Raw genomic sequence first — 22,128 nt, forward strand, 5'->3', positions numbered from 1 at the left:
TTTAAATTTCTGGCATTGTTATATCCCTATAGCCCATTTTTTCCATTGCTTAAAATGAAAAAAATTGTTAAGTACTGAAAAATAATGGCTTAATATTTTGTAATTGAAGCTTATACACCTATTTAATACTTAAGCATCTTAGATGGGAAATCAATTGCTGTAATCAGCCCATGCTTGCTACTGAAGAGTAACAATTTATTTATTTGTATTAAAATGTATTGCTTAAGTTCTATCAAATTTATACATATTTTCTAGTAAATCATGAGTTTTTCCTTAATGTCATTCAAAAGCCTACTTCTAGCCATAAGATTAGGTACCTCTGTTTTCAAAATTCATAATATTCCATAAACCCATTATGATCTGTAACAGTGGTTAGGGATCATCCAAATTCAATCAGAATACCTTTGATGGTTATGGCAATGAATTCAAATACATAATATGGCATGTGCAGAAAAATGTACAAAAGTAAATAGAATAGAGCAGCACCCAACAAACAGTCAACCTCGAGTGCATTAACTCCCTGTAACCAGTGATGGTCTTCTCATCTACTTCTGTTCCTTCCCCTATTGCCTACATGTTAGCTGATATTTATCTTATATTAATTATATTTGATTCATTATGCTTTTCTTCACCCCAAATGCTATTTTTGTTTCCTTCAGAAAGATTACGAAAAGAGGAGTAGGTGCTGTAAAAATTATTTAGAAAAATAGAATAGATGATTCTGAGAGTTATTTTAAGATTTGGGATTAATTTAATCGCTCATTCCAAGATTTATGATAGGAAAATAAACTGAGATAGTTTGTACCAAACCCTCAAGAATCTCTCCATCTCAACAAGGAGGCAAGTGAATGTGTATCAGACTGAGGTCTATATCATCACAGCATGTGCATGTCATTAAAGAGGCTGTTCAAGACAGACCAATACACAAATGCACTGAGTCAAGGAGTATTAAAAGCCCCTAAATTTAAATTACATCTATTATTAGGGTGCCTAGAGTTGCTCAATGATAGAACTAGAAGAGAGAAAGTAGAACTTTTTGGGTACCAGGTTATAAGGGTATAACCAGAAATGAGATGGAGGACAAGCTTATTAAAGGAGGAGCTATCCGAGAACTGATTGGATCAGAGTCTATCATATCACCTATGCCTCTAAACAAAATGTCAGATATCAGAGCATAAGCCAAAGCCAAATACTCTGAGAATTGGTGCAACACGCAAGGCTTAGCGCAAGCGGAAGCCCATATTCCTGGGCCCAGGCTAAGCTAAACCAAGAAATTTCTATCTCTCTACAGAGGTCAACAAATGGTGATCGTGGAAATTTTTGGTCACTATTAAGTGGAGAGGCTCCTACACCTGAGGATTGTAGACTCTCTGAGGAGTAGATGGTGTCTGGAAGGGATTGAAACCACATCCTGAATCTTGTGTGAATGTTCTGCAATTGCCTGGATATGAAGTTGCTCCCTAGGATCACCATTCTTAGAACCTAGGGATGCTAGGGACTTACTGATAAGGGACACACTTTCCCTTATGATTAAGGTTGTAGGGCTTTGTGGGTAAAGACACAAAGTTAGTTAGCACAATGGACCAATAGGTGTAAGAGCCTTATGGCCCATATACAATTATTAATCTACCTTATTGTGAAGGAACATTATGATATATCATGAGAGAGCATGCCTCATAATGTGAATTCATCTTTTAGGTGTTGTACAGTGAATATATCATTTGATTCTGTGGCGGTTCATTTGTTGATGTAGCAGTTCATTTGTTTGTAAGATTCAGGGGTGTGCCACGAGGTGTCACCCTAGGCACGACCCACGAGGAGGCATTTTGACCCACGAGGGACCCATCTGCCACGGGGGGTGATGTGGCGGTTCATTTGTTGATGTAGCAGTTCATTTGTTTGTAAGATTCAGGGGTGTGCCACGAGGTGTCACCCTAGGCACGACCCACGAGGAGGCATTTTGACCCACGAGGGACCAGTCACGCCTCAACTCCCGCCGAGCGTTCATCCCTCTGGTGCACATTGCGCCCATGGCATATATCTTTCCGTGTTGACCTTGGTCTGTTATCCACAGCACTCGGAATAAATCTGCTGTTCATTCAAACGCTTTATATGTGCTTTATTAGTATTTCCTACCACCGCCTGCGCTAAAATAATTTCCAGCACTCCCACAGATTCCTTATACACTGTACAAGCTTTCCAAAAGCATAAGGGCAGTCACCACCATGCTGAGAATTAGAGAAAGGAAATCACCTTTCATTACATTGGCATTCAATGGTTGTCAGAGACTTGAACTGCAATAGTTTTACATCACTCTAAGAGGCCAAATTGCCTGCCAGATATTGACTGCCAGTATAACAAATGTTCTCAGCTTTCTCTGATTCTCATCATGCTTACTGATTTTTTAAAATGATAGTTCATTCTTAACATTGGAATTCATGAATGTGACATTGGTCTTCTTTCTGTTAAGAGTAAGCAAATACAGTTTATTGAAAAAGGGAAGGAAAACAAGGAAAACCAAAAAGAATGTGTAGATGTAGGGTGTGAATTTTACACGTATCTCTTTTTCTATGCTGAGATTTTATTTTTCCTTTCCTTTCCCTTTATCTAGATTAATTTCAAATTCTGTGGAGCTACCAGTGGAAGCAGCACTGCCATGGGAGACCAACCAACCCACAACTGGGGCACCTTCATCACCACTAGCACTTATGGCCAATCCTGTAACTGACACCCCAAGATCTCCTCCACCTCGCCGGCGTCGACCACCACCTGTGGCAGCACGAAAGCAGGTTATCACAATTAACACTTTCAAATTTGCTTCTTTCAATATGAAATTGGCACTCTACATAAGGTTTTTTGGCTCTTTCTCGGGGTTTACCTAGTTAGAATTATCCAAAAGTGATTAAGATGAAAAAATGTAGGTTGATTACTTATCATCAAATTTTGATGGGATATTGGCATTGTTGTTATAATATGAAGACTTCCATTAAGTTTATCATCATCAAGAACTTTTTAAAAAAACTCTAAATTAAAAATACGGACATTTTTAAAAATTCAGAAAGAAGTTCAGTCAAGGTATACTACTATTTAAAGGTAGTCTCTGGATGGTCCCTAATGTCTGTTTACTTCTAAGTATTGCAAGAACTTCGTCTTTCTTTACCCTACATTATTTATTTCTTCACTTCTTCATAACTTCTACCTGCTTTCATGCTGTCTAAAAAGTCTATTCTCTTCCTTCCTCTACCCATTTTCCCAACATTCTTCCTTCTATCATAGCCTTTAATATACCACCACCTTTCACTATTTCCTCTCCCTTCACTCTCTCTACTTTTTCCTGAATTTCTACAAGTAATTTTCTCTCTTCGTACACCCTATTTAAAATCTTAGCATTTGTCTTCTTCTCTGTTCCACTTATTTTCTCCATGCTTTACCATACCTACATATCAAAAACTCCAATCTACACTCATTCTTTTGCCTCAAAGATCAAGCCTCACATCCATGAAGCACCACTCTCCATATTGAAGTCATTGCTACTCTTTTCTTCACATCTTCACTCAGTGTACCCATCATCACTTTTATATATCTTACTAATGTCTCTTCTGCTAATGGCATTTCTTTTCTAATGTCCCCACCACTAAGCCCCTATTTCTCTTAAATACTGCCCAAATACATTTATTGCTCCACCCACCCAATATTCCATCCTACTTTAATGTTTAACTTAGCATTCAGACTTCTTGAGAACCTCATCGCTTTTGTAATCTTGGGTTAATTGTCATCCTATATTTCTCACATTTTTCCTGTAAAGCAATTAATAATAACTGCAATATCTTGACTTTTTGACTCACTATTGCTTGATCATCTGCAAACTTGACTAATTCATCTCACCACCCACTTTTATTCCCAGCTCAAGCTCTTCCTATGCAAACTTTAATATTTCATCTGTATATATGTTGAAAAGAACTGGTAATTATGGGCAACCTCGTCTCAATCTCACAAAAATCACTGCACTTACGAATTCTCCCTCTACCACCCTTACCTGTGACATCTGATTCATGATCAAGTTTCAAATAAGTTGCCTATTTCCCCAATTCACTCCCATGTATTACAATATCACCATTAACTTTGTCCACTGTGCATAGCTGAATGCCTTCCTAAAATCCATTAAGTACACATAAACATTCGGATTATATTCGACATACTTTCCACTTTTGATTTCATTCATGTAATGGTGTTATATGTTCCTCTCTCCCTTTTAAAGCCAAAATGATCTTTGCCTAGATAGTTTTTTACTCTATTTTGTAACCGTATATTAAGTATTCTTCCATCCCCTAGGACTACAGCTTTTATGAGGTGCAAGGGCTTGTGAATTCTGATGACCACTAGAGCTTTCCTGGAGGGAGAAATGATAATTACTCTTGATTGGCCTCCCATATCAGTTAGGTTGAAGGGTAGGAGGTAGATGGAAGGAGGTCCACACAGCATCTGTTTCTCAGTGATGATGTTACATCGCCTAGAGTGGTTGTCTTATATTAAAAATACTATTATGGAAGGCTATGGGAAATCACTTCAATTATTTATCCCATGAAAGATGGCAAAATAATTAAAATGAGTGCTAGTAACTAAAAGACTCAGCCCATTGGGCCACATGTTGTGACTGGCAGCAGGAAAGGTAAAGCTCCCATGATAGTCATAACATGAAATCCTTGCTAAGTGAAATCAAAAGCAGAATCACACAAGGCAGGAGAGGACAGAACCAGTTAAAATAGGTACTTGGAATGTTATGATGACAATGAGAGCAGGGAAATTAGAGAATATAAAGTAGGATACGGAAAGAGGAAATATAAATATTTTAGGGTTGTGCAAGATAAGATGGATGGATAGTGGGGATTACTGAGCTATGATTATAGAGTAATGTACAGCACAAGGGAAGGGAGCCAGAGAGGGTTGGTAAATGTATTGAGCAAAAAGTTAGGCATAAACAGTAAACATAGAGCAGGTGAGTGATAGAATATTATTATTTGAAGTAACAGCTGAACCAACAAACTTGGCCCACATACCAACAAGCTGATAAGGAGGAAGAAGGATGCATGACCAAAAAGGGAATTGATTGCAGGTGTTCCTAGAAGGAAACATTTGATTATATTGGGAGATTGAAACATGACAGTGGGCCAAGGGTAGATGTTAGTGAGTTAAAGGAATATGCCTTAGGAGGAAGGAATGACTTTGGAGAGAAAGCGATGCAGTTCTGCAGGAGAAAGGGTTCAGTCATTACAAACACTTTGTCTAAATTCCACAAGAGACGTAACATATGTGGAAAATGACCAGGGAATCAAAGAGCTAGCTATCAGTTGGACTATATTATGGTTAGATATAGTTTTTTGTGAAAGCATGATTAATTCACACAGTTTCCCTAGTGAGGATGTGGATTTCAATTATGATTTAGTGCCAATGAAATGTGACATCAGATTTAAGAGGATAAAATAGGGGAGACATGTGAGGAAATAGAACAAAGAAGCTTAAACCAGAGTGGAAAAAAGGAGTAAAAGGGGCTGTACACAAATTTATGAGTGAGAACAGGGAGGTGGGTGAAGTAGAAAAAAAATGAGAAGATGCAAACTTAGAATTTGGTAAAAGAAAATACAAATAAATAATAAACTCAGATGGGAAACTAACAGGATGAAAGAAGCATGTTAGAAGGCACAGTACAATAATATGGAAATTTTACAGAGGATGGGTAAAATTGGTGTGCTGAAGAGGAAGGTGAAAGTGCTCATAGGTAGTAAGAAGGAAATGCAGGGTGCCACAACACAACTTACTCCTTTCAAATGTAAAACACTTTCAAAAAAGGAAGTTATGTTGCCGAACCCTGTATATGTGCACATGATCAAAGTTAAAACATGAAAATTATTGATTGACCCTGGAAGAATTCAAGAGGTATGGAAGGATTTCCCATGGTATATCTCTATGGGAATATTAGGTCAGCAAGTTTGGACACAGAGAAAGAATATGATGTAGATGAGTACAGATTAGGTCCAAAGCTTTACTTCAAGGCAAGATAGAAATGGCATTAATGGCCATTAATGGAATTGAAATCAAATAAGGCTATGAGGATATATAACATCTTGGTAGAACTATGAAAGAGTTTGGATAGCATGGAAGGAAGAGTTTTTATGGGCTAATTTGTAGCATTTATGAGGGAGGAATTTGGCTGGAAGATTTTGTCAGATCAGTGTTTGTTCCTATTCCAAAAAAGGGAAAGGCACCTATGGAATAGCTCTCACAGTGAGAGCTATTCAACAATAAGTTTGATTTTACCTGCAGTTGAAGTGGGATTATCAATGAGGGGATAGAGAGGAGGGAAAATCATTGATTACTCAGGGGTTGATCAGTTTGGGTCCAGAAAGAAGATAGCCATAGGTGATATCATAGCAGTGATAAGGTCAGAGAGAAAAAAGAGTTTCTGGTGTGAATGGCTGACAGGGAGTTGAGATGGGTTGTGTCAGGAAGTGTGGCAAGATTGGTGTCCATTATCACCAATTCTTTTCAATGTAAATGCAGAGGATATGGTAAAAGAGGCATTAGAAGAACTGGATATAGGAATGAAAGTTAGTGGGGAATTCATACAAAAATGTTTACAGATGATTAAGGTCTCGTTAGATAGGCAGTTATGGGGTTATAATAACTGCTGTATTCAATATAAAATTTGGTTGATTGGTACAGAATGAAAATTGATGTAAACAAAACAGAAGTTATGAGTTTTTGAGGATAAACAAGGCTAATGTAAATGTTTATATAGGAGGTCATAAACTAGAACAGATGGAACAGTTTGCCAATATTGGAAATTTTTTGGACCAAAATGGTCAAATAAGTTATATATATGAAGAAGAGCAAAGAAGAAGTTTTCTCAAGGAGGAGGGAATTGATGGTAAGGACATTGTGCGAGGATTTCAAGAAAAGATTAGTAAAATCTATAATATGGAACATGGTTTTGTACAAGGTGAAAAAATAGTCATGGGAACAAGATGATAGGTGTAGATTGGAGGCTTTTAAATATAGGTGTGGAGAGAATGGAAAACATAAGAAAGACAGAGAGGAAAAGAAATATTAGACATAGTGGGACAAGTTAGGCAGATAGAGGATTGTTGAGAGTTATCTAAAGGAAACAGAAAGATGGATGCAGGGCATTTTGATTTGCAATCAGATGGTTAAGACGGTAAGAGAGGGGAGAATGATAGGCAAACATGAAATGGGTAAGAAAAGGATTGGTATGTTTAATGGAATGAAAGGAAGAAGAATGTATTGAGAAGTGAAGAAGGGTCTTGAGTAATGCTGGGTGTCACGTTGTGTTTTGCTTGGGGAGTTAAAGAAATGTATCTTTGTTCAGTAGTAGTAGTTTTGAGGGGAGGCGACCGACAGCTAAGGTCATTTGCGCCATAGGGGATGGACAGAAAGGATGAAGGGTGGAGAGAAACCCGGTGTCGGCATTAGCCTACTCTTTACGAAAGGTGCCAAGGGGTCCGCAGTTTAACGTCCCATCCGACGGACGGCGTACTCACTCAAAGTTCCCTCCACAAAGCACCTCAAGTAGGGATCGAGATACCTCTGAAAAATATTCAACACCACTGGGATTTGAACCCATGCCCTCAGGGTGGGAAGCTCATTGTTCAGTCTGTGTCCATCCAAAACTTACCTTGAACAGTGTACTACCTAATAATAATAATGAATGTGTCTTGTCACTATCTTTTCTGAAGGTGAAATTAAATTTATTGTTCAATAGTCCTCACATAAAGCAGCTTTACACTTTTTTTGGATCAGGAACAAAATTCATCTAAGGAAATCTTTTGGCACTATTCCTTTCTCATAAATATTTTATGTAAGTTGAAAGAATCTCTTCCTTCCATTTCCCTAAACTCGTCAGTAATCAGGAAAGGATATTTTTTATTTCTACTGCCTTTTTTGACTTCACCTTCTTCCTTAGTTCATATTATATCTCAATATCTAGTATTCCTAGACCAAGGTATTGCTTATCTATGCTGCATTCCTTTCTTTTTCTGACCTGGCTGACTTAATATCTTCACCGTTAAGTTCTTATGTGAATTATTTCCACTCTCTGTGATTCTCTCCTGGCTCTATCAATAGCTTCTCTACCTTGTCTCTTATGGTAGATAGTTTCCCTTGCAACATCCTGATAATTGCTCAAACTAATCATAAAGTGCTTCTACTTTTCCTCCTATCTGAAATTTCACCATCATACTATTCTTTCCTCCACATTTCTTTGGCCTCATTACTTTCTTGCCTAAGTTTATTGCTTAGCTATCATTACATTCTTCACCCTATTTCCATGTTTATGTTCTTCCATTTTCTTCTTTCATTCATCCTCTTAAGTATCTCTTCCATGACCCATGGCTTCTTAACTCTCTCATTCCCTGCCATTCATGCTGCTTTCTTCTATTCCTCAACCATTTTCATACAATTGCCCTCATATTGAATTTATTGAGTTCTTCTTGGTACTCCTTCCTTTTTACTCTGGTTAAACCAAAATTCCAATATTCTGCCTTTCAATCCTTTTGAATTTTAAACTGCATTTCACTTCTGCTAAATTATGACCTGAGTCTGCACCTGCCCAGGAAGGTGTGTGAATTCATAGTATTGTTTTAAAATCTATATTGAGCTATGATATAATCTAACTGGTACTCAACTCTTCCTCCCAGCATCTTCCATGTGTAACTACACCTGTTATGATGTTTGAATCAGGTGTCAGCTATTATCCAACCCCTTCTTCAGCGGAACTCGGCTGCTTTCTCTCCATAATCATTTCTAATTCCTAGAACACACTTCACTACCTCTCTCACCAATTCCTACCCTTTATCCACCATTGTATTGTATTCTCCCATTGCTATTAGGTGCTTCCTTCTAAGAATGCTCCCAATTATTTCTTATAATTGATCATACAAGCTGTCTACTTCTTCCTCCCACCGAATACTTGTCAGAATATACATTTGGATTACTATTAGATTGGTCAGGTCCCCTTTCATCACTACTGACAGAATTCTATAACTTACTTGCACTATATTCACTACCCTTCTTCCAAGTTTCCTATTCACTACTCAGTCCACTCCACATTTTGAATCCCATACCCTCCACTGTAAATTACACTATCACTGCATTAGTCCCTGCTGTCTCTCCATGTCACCTTACACAAACCTAACGTTTGTATACCTTCTTTCTTCATTTCTCTTTAGATGTTTTCTAGCTTCCCTGTCCTCATCATTTTCCTAAAATTCCATGTACCTATCCTAACCATTGCGGTCTTCTTCTGGGTCTTCTTTTCCTCTGCTTTCAGCTTGGTTGTGCAAGGATTCTGTGTGATGATGACCATGGAGGCCTTGCTTCCCCTGCTGCCAAACACTCAACCTAGTGGGCCAAGTCCCATGGTTGCCAGGATTCATTTTCTCTCGGTGTCTGTCCATATTTATTAGGGGAATGGTAATTGAGGTGGTTTTCCATTGCCTTCCTCAGTAGTATTGTTAGCATGACACCACTTAAATAGCCACCCCACTGGAGTCAGATGGCTTTTCCAGCCTTGCTCTAACTGAGGAACCAACAGTGACCCTACCTGGAGCAATTATCATTGCTCCTGCCAGTATGGGTCTATGGGTCAACAGAACCCAATAGCCCTTCTACCACATCAAGGCTATAATCCATGGAAGGGAGAATATTTTTTTGATGAATTTAAATTTGGTCAAATCTATATTTTACCCGATATTGCAACTTTTCCCATTGGCAAAAATAGTTTCCATTTCTAAGTATCTACACAATTATATTCCTTTCTCACTTAATTGTTGCAGAACTTATTAGTAAAGAAGAAAGACGATTATCATGAGGTAACCACTTAAAAATGAACTTTAAGATTCTTTTGTGTATGTCTAATTGATATTGATACTTCAACCATACAGTATATCATCATGCTATTAATAAACAAAGCGGATCAGCAGTGGGCAAAAGTATTAATGATAGGTAGGTGCTAGGGTAGGAAAAATATAAATCATATGCTTGTGAACTTAAAACCATTACAATGAGTCAATAAGAAGACAGTCATGATATTCTGAAAACACAAATGATGCAGTATCTGTGCAGAGAATATTTAGAAAGGAAAGAGGGGTTCAAGAATGAATATTGAACCTGAAAGCCTTTATTGTCTTTCAGCTAGTCTTGTTGCTTGTGTTGAATCTTTATCTGGTTTTGATTTCCAATGATCATATTTCTGTTTCACAGGTTGGTCGGGAGCATGTTTTACCCTTGGAAGTTGGTTTTTATGTGACCCTTAGTGGTACCTTTGCCCATGAGTCCCGGCTTTCAATTGTCTACACTGCTTTTAGTTATATGGGTGAGTCTTGTCCTCAATAGATATCTATCTCATTGTTCTTATTAGCATGCCAGATAAATCCACCTCACAGATTTTATACATACTGCACATCACTAGAACCAATGCTAAATGAAAATCAAATATTGAATCATCACATAGTGCAGAGGAAAAGGAGCAGAAAAATGTTACCTCATTGGAATTTTGATCCTTCTATTCCAATGTGCTTTAAAATTGAAATGTATGGATTAAAATACCATAGGTAGGACTCTATGGAAAAATTTGAGATGCATATTCTAGAAAAAGAATGAGTGCCTAAACAGCTTTGAGGTCATCATCCTTCATGAACTCAGTTTTTATTATTTATTTCAATATTATTTATCATCAAATGCATTGCCCAACAAGCTATAGGCTCTTTGAGGATTGTACAATAAGTTAGATTGTATAGGTACCTTCATGGATTTCTTTTTATTTTCCCAGGAAGAATGACAAGAGACACTGTAATAGTAATAGAGAGACTGCCTAAACTACTACATACATTATTAAAAAAAGACAAGAAGATCATAACCCTTGGGTAATCTATTACTAATATTCACTAAACTTAAGCCACAGTCATTGCTTAGTCTCAATTGGAATGTCTCTATATGAAGATCATTTGATAGTAGCTGATAGGAGTTGTAAATAGATGCATCCCTGGCATTTGAGACTATTCTCAGGCTTCATAAGAGATATTAGTCATGCTGATATATATGGACTATGCATCCCCAAAAAAGTGAATCTAAAAAAACAAGTGTTATTTGTAAAATAATATTTTTATCATTTTTCCCTATTCAATGGTAACTTCTTATGTCAACGTATTGAAATGTTTAGCATTAAGAATAAATCTAATCACATTATAGGAACATTATAGAACTTTGAATGTTGTTCATTCATGTATTAAATGTCAAAATTTATTAATCAATTACCTCTTCTTCATGCATCCATAGCATATATGTCTGCAATAGCTTAATCATTAAGTAAACTAACAGTTGGCAAGTAAGAATAAAACAAGAAATAAATAAGGCAATAAAATAAGGGCATAGATAGGTGGAGCTGCATACCTGGTGCTTTGGACGAGTATCGTCCTTATGTCTCCCCTTTGTTCACATTCACACCAAATGGTTGCCTTGAATGACTAGCACCAGAGATGGTAGTGAACTCGTAATTGGTTACCAGCCCCCTCTCCTAGCCAGGCTATTAAAAGGAAAGGTGTATAACTAAAATATTGCTGGTTAGTTGCGATTTGCGTGTATGTGAATTCTAACCCCACCGCTTATATCAATTAGGCTGGCCTAATCCAGTCATTTCAACATAAGCTGAGTAGAGACCAGAATGTAAAAGACACTGCTGCCATGTCATTTCCATGCATTCAATGCACATGGTACATGTATTTACTGAGTTTTGTTGATAGTGAATGTGAAACCACAAAGTATTGATTCCCAACAATAATTAAAATATGACTATAGTTCATAGTTATGAGATTATCATCTTAAAATACGTATTGACTATACAAGAATGGCTTGAAGTGCTGGCCCTCTGTTTATTCCAATCACTATTTGCAATATTAAAATTCTTTAAATGAATAAGAATTTTATCATTATGATTTCATTGTTCAAATCAATTCAAACTTCACAGTCAAAGCTTCATATTTTTTTAAATTTTAGTCTCATTATTTTATTTGATTCTACCACAAAATGCTGAGGTTTCACTGTACTGAAGCCTATCATTTGATTTGATTTGACTTCAATGCTAGCCATTAAACCTCCATTGTATTTATAGATTTTTTGTATGGATTTTAGATTCATTTCAGGAAACTTCCATGTTTTTATTTTTATTTCATTTCTTTCATTGGAATCTCCATCTTTTACCATGACCTTATATGCATATCTTGACTCTGCCAGATTGCTTTGCTGGGACAGATTTTCTGTGCAAGAACCATCGCTGCATCCCTGGTAGGCTCACCTGTGATGGTTTTGATCATTGTGGAGATGCAAGTGATGAGCCTCCATCATGCCATACTGGTGAGTTTGGAAAACTGTGTAAAATATGCAATTTAAATAGAAACATTTTTCTCTCATAAATCATAGAGTAAAGAATTATTATTAACTCTATTTGTTTTACAATTTTAAACATTCCTCTTTATATATTCAAATATTAAGGTACTTCACCTTATGGGATATTAAAGATATAATTCTATGTAAACATTTTTTCTACCATAATATCTTCTACTTACTTCTACGTGGGTATAGTGAAGTGCATGGACCTTATTGGAACAAAGTAGAAATAATAAATTCTGTATATTCTTACATAGTGAATGTGTTCTTTGAGTGTTTTTTTTCTCTGGTAGGGATGTTTTATTTTGAAGTATAAATAAATTCTCTGTAAATTCTTGATAATAAAACTGGAATATTACCATGAATTACTCTGATATATTTTTGCATTATGTTTGCTTTTATTATTCAGTAAAAACAAGTATGTGTAAGACATCGTAGTTAAAATGGCTGGGGTCTACCTACCCACAGATTTATCATCACAACTGTAAATTTTCAATCTGAAGATTCATTGAAATAATTTTATGCCATTCTAACTGAAATGAGTCTTTGTGTCAATCTGACTTTCCAATATTTTATTTGGATCTAACTTATTATGAAAATTTCAATATTTTTTGATATTTTAAAGCAAAGATTGAGCTCAAGGTGTTTAGCAGCTCTATATCAAATCCTTCTACATATATCCAGGGATCCACGAAGCACAAAATTGTGCTGATCTTGTCCTCACATACTACAGCACAGCAAAATGGTTCCCCTATGGAAATGAGTAAGGTGGTACTGAGAGCAGGCTGATATTCTCATTCTAAACAAACTGAAAGACTTGTTATTTAATAAAGAAAAACATAGTCATAGGTTTGAATTGAATTGGGGACATATTTCATATTCAGATGGAGATGGTGGACTACTTGAAGGACCAGGAGGAATTGGAATGATGGGAGGAATGGGTGCGGATAATGGAATTGACCGCCACTGGTATTCCCATACACCAAATTACTACTTTCCAAAAATGGAAAGATACCCAGACCTGAAGACAGCAACATTGGTTTTTATTGTCAGCAGCCTAGGTCAGTACTAGCAAAAAATATTACAAACATTTTTGCAAATTAATTTTTGTGTAGCACATCCTTGAATTGATTCATTAATACCCACAAAAGACCTCACATATCCTACTTTCCTAAATAAAACCCCCTAAAATATACCCCATTTTTCGGCATAATTATTTAGCAGAGAAGTTATGGTAGAGACTGTTTTCATGCCTTAATAATTGGCATTTGCAAAAAATTGTTTCAGACAAAAAAAGGAAAATTAAATCTACAACATTAAGCAAGTAAATAAATGTTTTGAAGCAACTGAAAGTCTTCCTCTGGCAATCACATTCACAGCAGTAACTCCCTATTCCATTTAGAAGCATCAAAGTCACTGTTATCTCACCCCATACCATTGTAGAACCCTGGATATGATGACAACATCTAAATATCTGAAGCTTATATCAACATACATTTATCTTCACAGAGAAATCATGTACTTATACCATTGAGGTGTACAACTCTTTTTTCTAGTATTATCTGAACAAGGTCTGTCCCACAAATAAGTAGAATAAATCTGAGAAATAAAATTAAAACAGATCAAATTACAAGTTATTGAAATTCTTCAAAATAACACCCTTGTGCATCGACACACCAATTCCAATGCCTTAGTCAGTCATGATATATTTCTAGGAAGGTATCAATGAGAATCTTGTGCAGGCACTTCATCACAACCTCTTTGGCATTATCCGTCATTCCAAAATGGTTGCCTTCCAAGCTTCTTTTTATTCTTGGGAACAAAAAGAAGTCCAGCTGTGCCACTGTAGGGCTGTTTGGGCTGCATTATTACCCTGTGCTTGGCTGGGTAATCCGTCACAAGGTAGACAGTGTGGGATGGTGAATTGCTGTGGTTCCACCTCCAGTTGGCAAATATTTCCTTCATGATGCATTGAAGCTTTCTTTTCCATGGTCTTTTGAGGACTTCTACATAAAATTTAATGGTCACTGTCTGTCTCTGAGGCTCAAACTCAGAGACATAGATTATCATTCTATAAATTCTACTTATTACTTTTACTCTACTCTAATTCTACTCTACAAAATCATCCTACTTATTTTTGGGACAGACCCTGCATTAACTACCAACCCAAATCTTCAGGGTTGAGCAAAATACTTCCATATCATAGACAAGCTTCTCTTTAGGCACCCATATCCCAGGCCTGGCTTAAATAGTTGTCAGCACAAACCAATTTTCCCATTTCATGTACTAACTGCCTAAAAACTATTGCTTACACATTTATTTACCATTAATCCCATACTCAACTTCCTGAAAGAGTTTTTTTTTGGAAATTCGCTACAGTCAATAATTTAAACTTAATTGATACTAAATCAGTTGGTGCCTCCTCAAATTTATAGACACAACGCTTAAACTGCTTCAAAAATTGGCATTGTTTGTATTTAATCCAGCCCTCATATATGTCTTCAATATAGACTAATAACCCATTTAAAGTGAGATCTCAATGTAATTGGGTCATTTGGAAGAATGAAGTTAAACTGTGCTATAATTGGAAATGCATTGCAAAGAAAATAATCTAAAATTTTACCATAGTAGTGATTAGAAGATCCTACACTATGTTTTAGCAATTGATAAACAGTTGGCATTCTATGGCATGGATATTAATAATATTATTCAGAAATTTTTTTGCAGAATATTGCTTATTCATTGCTGTATTTTTTTATAGAATATTGCTCAGACTGCACATTTATTTATTTCTATTTTATTATTTATATTATTTATTAAAGCAAATCATGAATCATTGTGAGACACATGAGCACAGAAAGGGCTCTAAACTGTGATATCAATTAAGTTTCCTCCACTTCTCCACTGGAGCAGGTTTTCCATTGCCACGTTTCATATGTAACTTACTCATCATCCTAGGTACCCTGTTCTTCTAAATTTATATGTAGTATGATATATTTTTTATTGTTTTCAATTCTATATTATTGAAAATTAGCTACTAAATTCTGTATTAGTATTATCCATTTTACAATTAATCATAGTGCTTCATTGAAATCAAAATGTTAGTGCAACAATGTTTTTATTAATATAACTAAAATAATGGTAATACTTCTATTTCTGACCCCTATTTTTGGCTCAGGTATCTGGAACTCATGTAAACTATTACTTGCTGGTCGATATCCTATCCCTACTTGAGTGGAAGGTTTTCTCTGGTAAAATTAAATTATCTAATAATTAGCTTACTATTTCATTTTATTAGCAGTGAGTATGTATTTGTGACAAAGTTGTCAACAAATACAACTGCCAAAAAAATCATTGAAGCCTCAGATTTTTTCATTTTCATGTTACCAGGTCTTATATTTCTCATAGCTGCCATAATCATACTTCATTTTCATGTTACCAGGTCTTATACTTCTCATAGCTGCCTTAATCATACTTCTCTATCGAATGGGGTCAAGAGCACGTCAACACCGAGAGCTCCAGAGTAGACTACAAACCATCAGTGATCTTCTAGGAGAATATGGTTTGTATGTGGAGAACATTAATTGCTTGATTAATTTCCATTTAATACCATAGGTAAACACAGCTAATATGTACATTCAATGAAAACTGAGTAATTTCTTCTGGCGGTGGAAAGGATAGCACACTGATATATCTTCCTGAAGTGGCTAAAGTAATTCACCACTCACTTGATAACTAAGCAACCAGAGTGATTTAATTATTCACCCAATGCTAATTTTCATGAATTAGATGCAACAATGTTTTTCCAGAGAATGAGTCTTTAAAAATCAGCCAAGCAATAGATTGTTTGACTTGTGATTAAGAGCCATGAATCATTAAATTTACAAAAATATCCTAGCATGGTGTTTTGATTTTGATAAAAATAAAATATTAAGTCACATATTGGACACGGATGTCATAATGCTAAATTTCAATTTCCATGAACTTAGTCAGTTATTAGACTGCATATACCAGAAAATCATCTCCTAAGGCCTAGATGTTTTGCAGTGTAGTCAGTACATAGGATATGTAACTTATGGACTTGGAGGATCATCTTCTGCTTGTTGGATTATGATTTGGTTATCAACAGGTAATAGCATTGAAAGCAATTGTAAAGTAAGTATGTAGGTATATACTTTTAAAACCATATTTTTCCAATGACTCACTAATACATAAAAATATATACTAATTGAAAAGGGCTGAATATGAAACTGAAGATACTAGTATATGTTTATAACTTTATCTATGAGTCAGGTGAATTATAGTACAGCAGGAAGAACTTTTCGAGGGTATTGAATACCATTAGCAGCAGTAAATAAGACACAGGTGAGAAACAGAGGTAGCACAGTGATGAATAGGTAACTGGGGCATAGGGCAATGTATGTGGACCAGTTGAGTGAAGACATCACATTAGTAAAAAAAAAGCAGACCCGGTCAATCTAGAAGTTATTCAGGTGAACATTTTTACAGTCATGTGGAAGTAGATAAAACATATTATCAATCAGACAAAATGATTACCACATTATCTGGAAGAAAACACATAATAGTGAGTGATGTGTTGGATTGGAATAGGGTAGTAGGTGAAAGGAGAGGTAGGAGTAAGGCATGAGATTGTGGTTTGGGTGAAAACAATGTATGTGGAAAAAATGATGAGTTTTGCAGCAGAAATAACTTAATTTTAACTAACACCTGGTTTAAACACCACAAAAAATTAAGGTATATGTGGAAAATTCTGGGAGATGGAGGGAGATCAGTTATATTATATTATGATTAGGCATATATTTAGAACAGCATGAACAGTTCACTCAGTTTCTCGAGAGCAGATAAGGAATTTGATCTGTAATGATAGCTCAGTGCTCCTAGAATAGAGTCACTGAAGATCCTCAGAGAATCTATGCTAGTCCCCTTGAGTCTCTAAGACTTAATGATTTTCATATAGGGAGCTTTGGATATTCCTCCTTATTTAAGTTATCTTCCAAAAGTTATCAAAGATTTTCCTCCAAGATCTTTTTATTGGAGCATGGAGAACGCCACTGAATATAAAGTGTAGAACTCCAGTGGCCATAATGTGTGCATGCTCTTCAGTGGAATGAAAACAAATTTCGTGAGCATCTCTTGGTAACTGCTGAGCTTATCTAAATTAACGCGAACTATTTGAGCCTTTAATTTCAATGTCTAATGTTTAGTGCTCAATCACCCCTTAAAACTCTTTTGATACATCAACCAAAGTACTTCCAAGTGTATTTTCGGACTCTTAATGTCAGCAATTTTTTAAACTAGTAGTCTCCTAGTGCTTTCCTTTGAAGTTATAGACATTTCCCTTTTGCCCAAAGGTCCACTTCACACTAGCATCTATCAAAAATTATTAAATATATGTCTCCTCTTCAAAAGGACAGGAACATGTGCATATTCCAAAAAGCAAAATAAATGTGGCCCATCAGTTGAACACTCCAAGCTTGTAGTATTCCTGATTTTTTTTAAGGTGGTACCTCAAAGGCTAAAGGAATAATATATGTATACCCATTCTGAAAAAGTTCAAATCACTTCAACTAAACTTACATTTCCTAAGTGGGATACCATCTGATTAACAATTCCCAGCAAAAGACATGTAACTCTTATGGTTGTTATAAAAGAATATTACTTTCTATCTTAATGTGCTATTGATGATGGAATCAGTCTTTTTCATGAATGAATTTTTCATTTAAATTTTAATGTTATAATAATAATAATTGTCCATCATATTTATCTTGGGAATGATAATTGAGCGTAGTCAACATAGAGCAAGTAACGGATAGATTAGTACTAGTAGAGATAAAAGCAGAACCGACGAACTTGGTTATCATTCAGGTATACATGCCACCGAGCAACCATAAGGAAGAAGAGGTCGATAGGAAATACGATCAGTTAGAGGGCATAATCGCGTGTGTTCCTGCAGGGAAGTATTTGGTATTTGATAGTGATGGGGGATTGGAATGTGACGGTAGACGAAGGAAGAGATGGTGATGAGGTAGGGGACTACGGTTTAGGCACGAGGAATGACCGCGGGGAGAAAGCAGTTGAGTTCTGCAGGAGACAGGGGTTAGTCATCACCAACCCTTGGTTTAGACACCATAAAAGACGCAGGTATACACGGAAAATGCTAGGTGACTCAGAAAGGTATCAGCTAGATTATATTCTGGTTAGACACAGGTTTAGGAAAAGTGTGATAAATTCACACAGCTTCCCGGGAGCGGATGCAGACTCTGACTACAATTTAGTTGTTATGAAATGTAGCGTCCATTTCAAAAAGATAAGGAAGGGGCGGCGAGTTAGAAAATGGAATGTAGAAGCATTAAACGGTTTGAAAAGGAAGGAATACAAACAAGCGGTAGAGGAAATCATGAAGGATAGTAAAGAGCTAAGTACTATTGAAGAAAAATGGGAAAGTATCAAGAAAGGATTGTCTAAAGCCGCAAAAGAAACTATAGGAACCGTTAATGGGAAAATGGCAAGGAAACCTTGGATTGCTGACGAGAAGATTAGAAAGAAAGATGAAATAATAAAATGGAAGAATTTAAACACAGAGTTAGGCAAAAGGAAGTACAAAGAGCTAAACAATAAATTGAGAAGGGTAACAAATAAAGCAAAAGTAGAATGGTGGAAGACACAGTGCGAGGATATGGAAAGTCTGCGGAGGAAAGGGTGAAATCGGTGCGCTGTACAGCAAAGTTAAATCTTTATCGGGAAGTAAGAAAGGAAGATCTTTGCTAACAGTTAGAGATAAGACGGGTAAGGTAATAGTTGACACAGGAAAGATCCAAGAGAGATGGAAGGAGTATATAGAAGAACTGTATAGTAAAGAACTTCGACCAACAAAGTTAGACATTGAAAAAGAATATGACGTAGAGGAAGATAGCTTAGGTCCAGGCATACTAGACGATGAGATAGAAAGGGCATTAAGGGAGATGAAACTAAATAAGGCCGTGGGGATGGATAACATTCCCGCGGAACTATTGAAATGATTAGGTAAATGTGGGAGAAAGAGGCTATATGGGCTTATTCGTAGTATTTATGAGGAAGGAATCTGGCCGGAAGACTTTGTGAGATCAGTTTTAGTTCCTATTCCAAAAAAAGTAAAGGCTACATGATGTGAGGACTACAGGACAATAAGTTTGATATCCCACGCAGCTAAAGTTGTTCTCATGATCATAAACAAAAGGATAAAGAGTAGGGCGAATGATTACTTAGGGGATGATCAGTTTGGGTTTAGGAAGGGGAGAAGTATGCATGATTCCATTGCAGTAATGAGATTATTAATCGAGAGGAATATAGAACACAACCAGGAGGTATTTGCCTGTTTCGTAGATTTTGAAAAAGCGTTCGATAGAGTAAATTGGGAAAAACTAATGAGTATATTGCAGAAAATAGGAATAGATTGGAGGGAAAGGAGGCTAATCCGCAACTTATACATGTCTCAGACTGCTCAGGTGCGAGTGGGGAACGGGGAGTCCGGTTGGGCAGTGTTAGGAAGGGGTGTAAGGCAGGGTTGCCTATTGTCACCGTTGCTGTTCAACCTGTATGCAGAGGAAATGATTAAAGAGGCATGGGAAGAACTATAGGTAGGAATGAAGGTGGGCGGTGAATTCATAAAATCAGTTAGGTTTGCTGATGACCAAGCTTTAGTTTGTCAGTCAGCCAAGGGGTTGCAAGCATTGCTTAGTGAATTGGAAATTCAGTGCGACAGGTATGGGATGAGAATCAATATTAATAAAACAAAGGTAATGCGATTTTCTAGAAAGAAAAAGGCTAAGCTGAACATTATAATAGGAGGGCAAAAACTAGAGCAGGTAGAACAATTTACGTATCTCGGAAGTGTTTTGGACCAACACGGTCAAAGTAGTAGGGACGTAAGGAGAAGGATTGCGCTAGGCAAAGAGGCTTTCACAAGGAGGAGGGAGTTGATGACGGGGACGTTGAGTAAGGATATTAAAACAATACTCGTAAAAACTTTGATATGGAGCGTAGCTGTGTACGGTGCGGAAACGTGGTGATTAAAGCAGGAGGATAGACGTAGACTGGAGTCTTTTGAAATGTGGGTTTGGAAAAGAATGGAGAAGGTGAAATGGACAGAGAAGAAAACAAATGAGGAAGTACTTGGTATGGTGGGCGAAGAGAGGGGTTTGTTGGGAGAAATCCTATGGAGGCAGGAAAAGTGGATGAAGGGGGTATTGACCGGCAGCGGGAAGTTGAAGACTGTAATTGAGGGGAGAATGTTAGGCAAACGAGGAAAGGGAAGGAACAGTATAGGGATGTTGGACGGGATGTAGGGAGGAAGAAAGTACTCAGAGCTGAAGAGGGACCTGATGTAGAGTAGGATGCCGTGTTTTGCTAGGGGCCAAAAATTATTTGAATTAGTAATTATGTCCATCCAAAAACCTACCTTAACCGGTAGATTACCTAATAATAATGTTTATTGTGGGAAAATGCCCAATTTACAATGCAATATTCTCATGCCATATCATACAAAAGGATGTAAAATGAGAGATTCCATGACAAAATGACTCAATAAAACACTTGACATAAAAAAGGGATGTTAAAATTGGAGAGCAGGATGGTATAAATCAGCTGGAACCAGTGGAGTGTAATCAATACCAGAGATTATTGAGGATTTATTGCAAAAATTTGGATCTAGCCTTCTGCTCAAAGAGTAAAGGTAATTATGAACTTGATGTCAGTCCTAGAAATTAATTGTCTCAAACAGAATTTTCCCTTACAAAGATTTTATTGGCAAATATGGTCAGGGTCTTAAGTATCACAGAATCACTAATAATCACTAATATTTTAATCACCACACAACAGAATGTCAGTATATTGCTTTGGGATAATTAGGTTTTTAATTTTGTTGCAATACTCAGTAAATAATTCAGGACTTAAATTTGGGATATATATGCGGAATCAATTTAAACTGACTTTGTTTAAAAAGAGAAATATACTCAAACAACTGTTCCATGGATCATGAATACTTATTTGATTGCATAGAGGAGAGAGAAGAACAATTTACAATCAACAATACATCACCATCCCTTGTTTTGCTGTTGTACATATTGCTTCTGTCATTTCTTGGAGCAATTAAACCATTTAATTCCAGTTTTGAGAGCTCAATATTTGGCAAAAGCCATGTTTTAGCCAACACAATGATATCATATAAATGATAGATGGAGCACATCACATGACTTAACTTCATCCTCAGACCTTTTTGAAAATACATTTTAAGACTAGTGGACACATTTTTTATTTTTTTGTTACATTGATGATTTGAGGGATGGATTTGACATACCTTATTACTAAATTAGATTCAGTATTAGTCTTTCTTTCATTTAACTGGTCTGGGAGTTTTTGATGATATTGATGCTCTCTGGTTGTTCTATTGTTCCTGGCCACCATGTCATTACCAAACTTCTTGTCATTCCATAAGAGCAATAGAGCATCATGAGGACTCTATAGAATAACTTTAATAGGTCATGCTTTGATTGTTTGTTCTTTGCCAATATAGTATGCATGAAAACCTTCTTTGGAAGTTGAAGGAACTTGATCGATCATGTCAATTACTTGCCTGAGTTACCCCTTATTTTTTTTACTGCATTGGTGATATTA

The 22,128-nt window shown here is 36.4% G+C and overlaps 1 protein-coding gene across 1 annotated transcript in view; it reads left to right on the forward strand.

The window, feature by feature from the left end:
• Culd (CUB and LDLa domain) overlaps window positions 1–22,128 on the forward strand; it is a 51,115-nt gene that overhangs the window by 23,572 nt on the left and 5,415 nt on the right. Inside the window, exons 9-13 of the mRNA XM_071589010.1 lie at window positions 2,612–2,789; window positions 10,276–10,387; window positions 12,304–12,423; window positions 13,341–13,517; window positions 15,899–16,018. Of these exons, the coding sequence (XP_071445111.1) occupies window positions 2,612–2,789; window positions 10,276–10,387; window positions 12,304–12,423; window positions 13,341–13,517; window positions 15,899–16,018 (707 nt within the window). The remainder of the gene's footprint in view (window positions 1–2,611; window positions 2,790–10,275; window positions 10,388–12,303; window positions 12,424–13,340; window positions 13,518–15,898; window positions 16,019–22,128) is intronic.

Source organism: Hetaerina americana, unplaced genomic scaffold, assembly GCF_022747635.1.
Source record: "Hetaerina americana unplaced genomic scaffold, ioHetAmer1.1.p SCAF_1, whole genome shotgun sequence".
NCBI classification, from domain to species: Eukaryota; Metazoa; Arthropoda; class Insecta; order Odonata; family Calopterygidae; genus Hetaerina; species Hetaerina americana.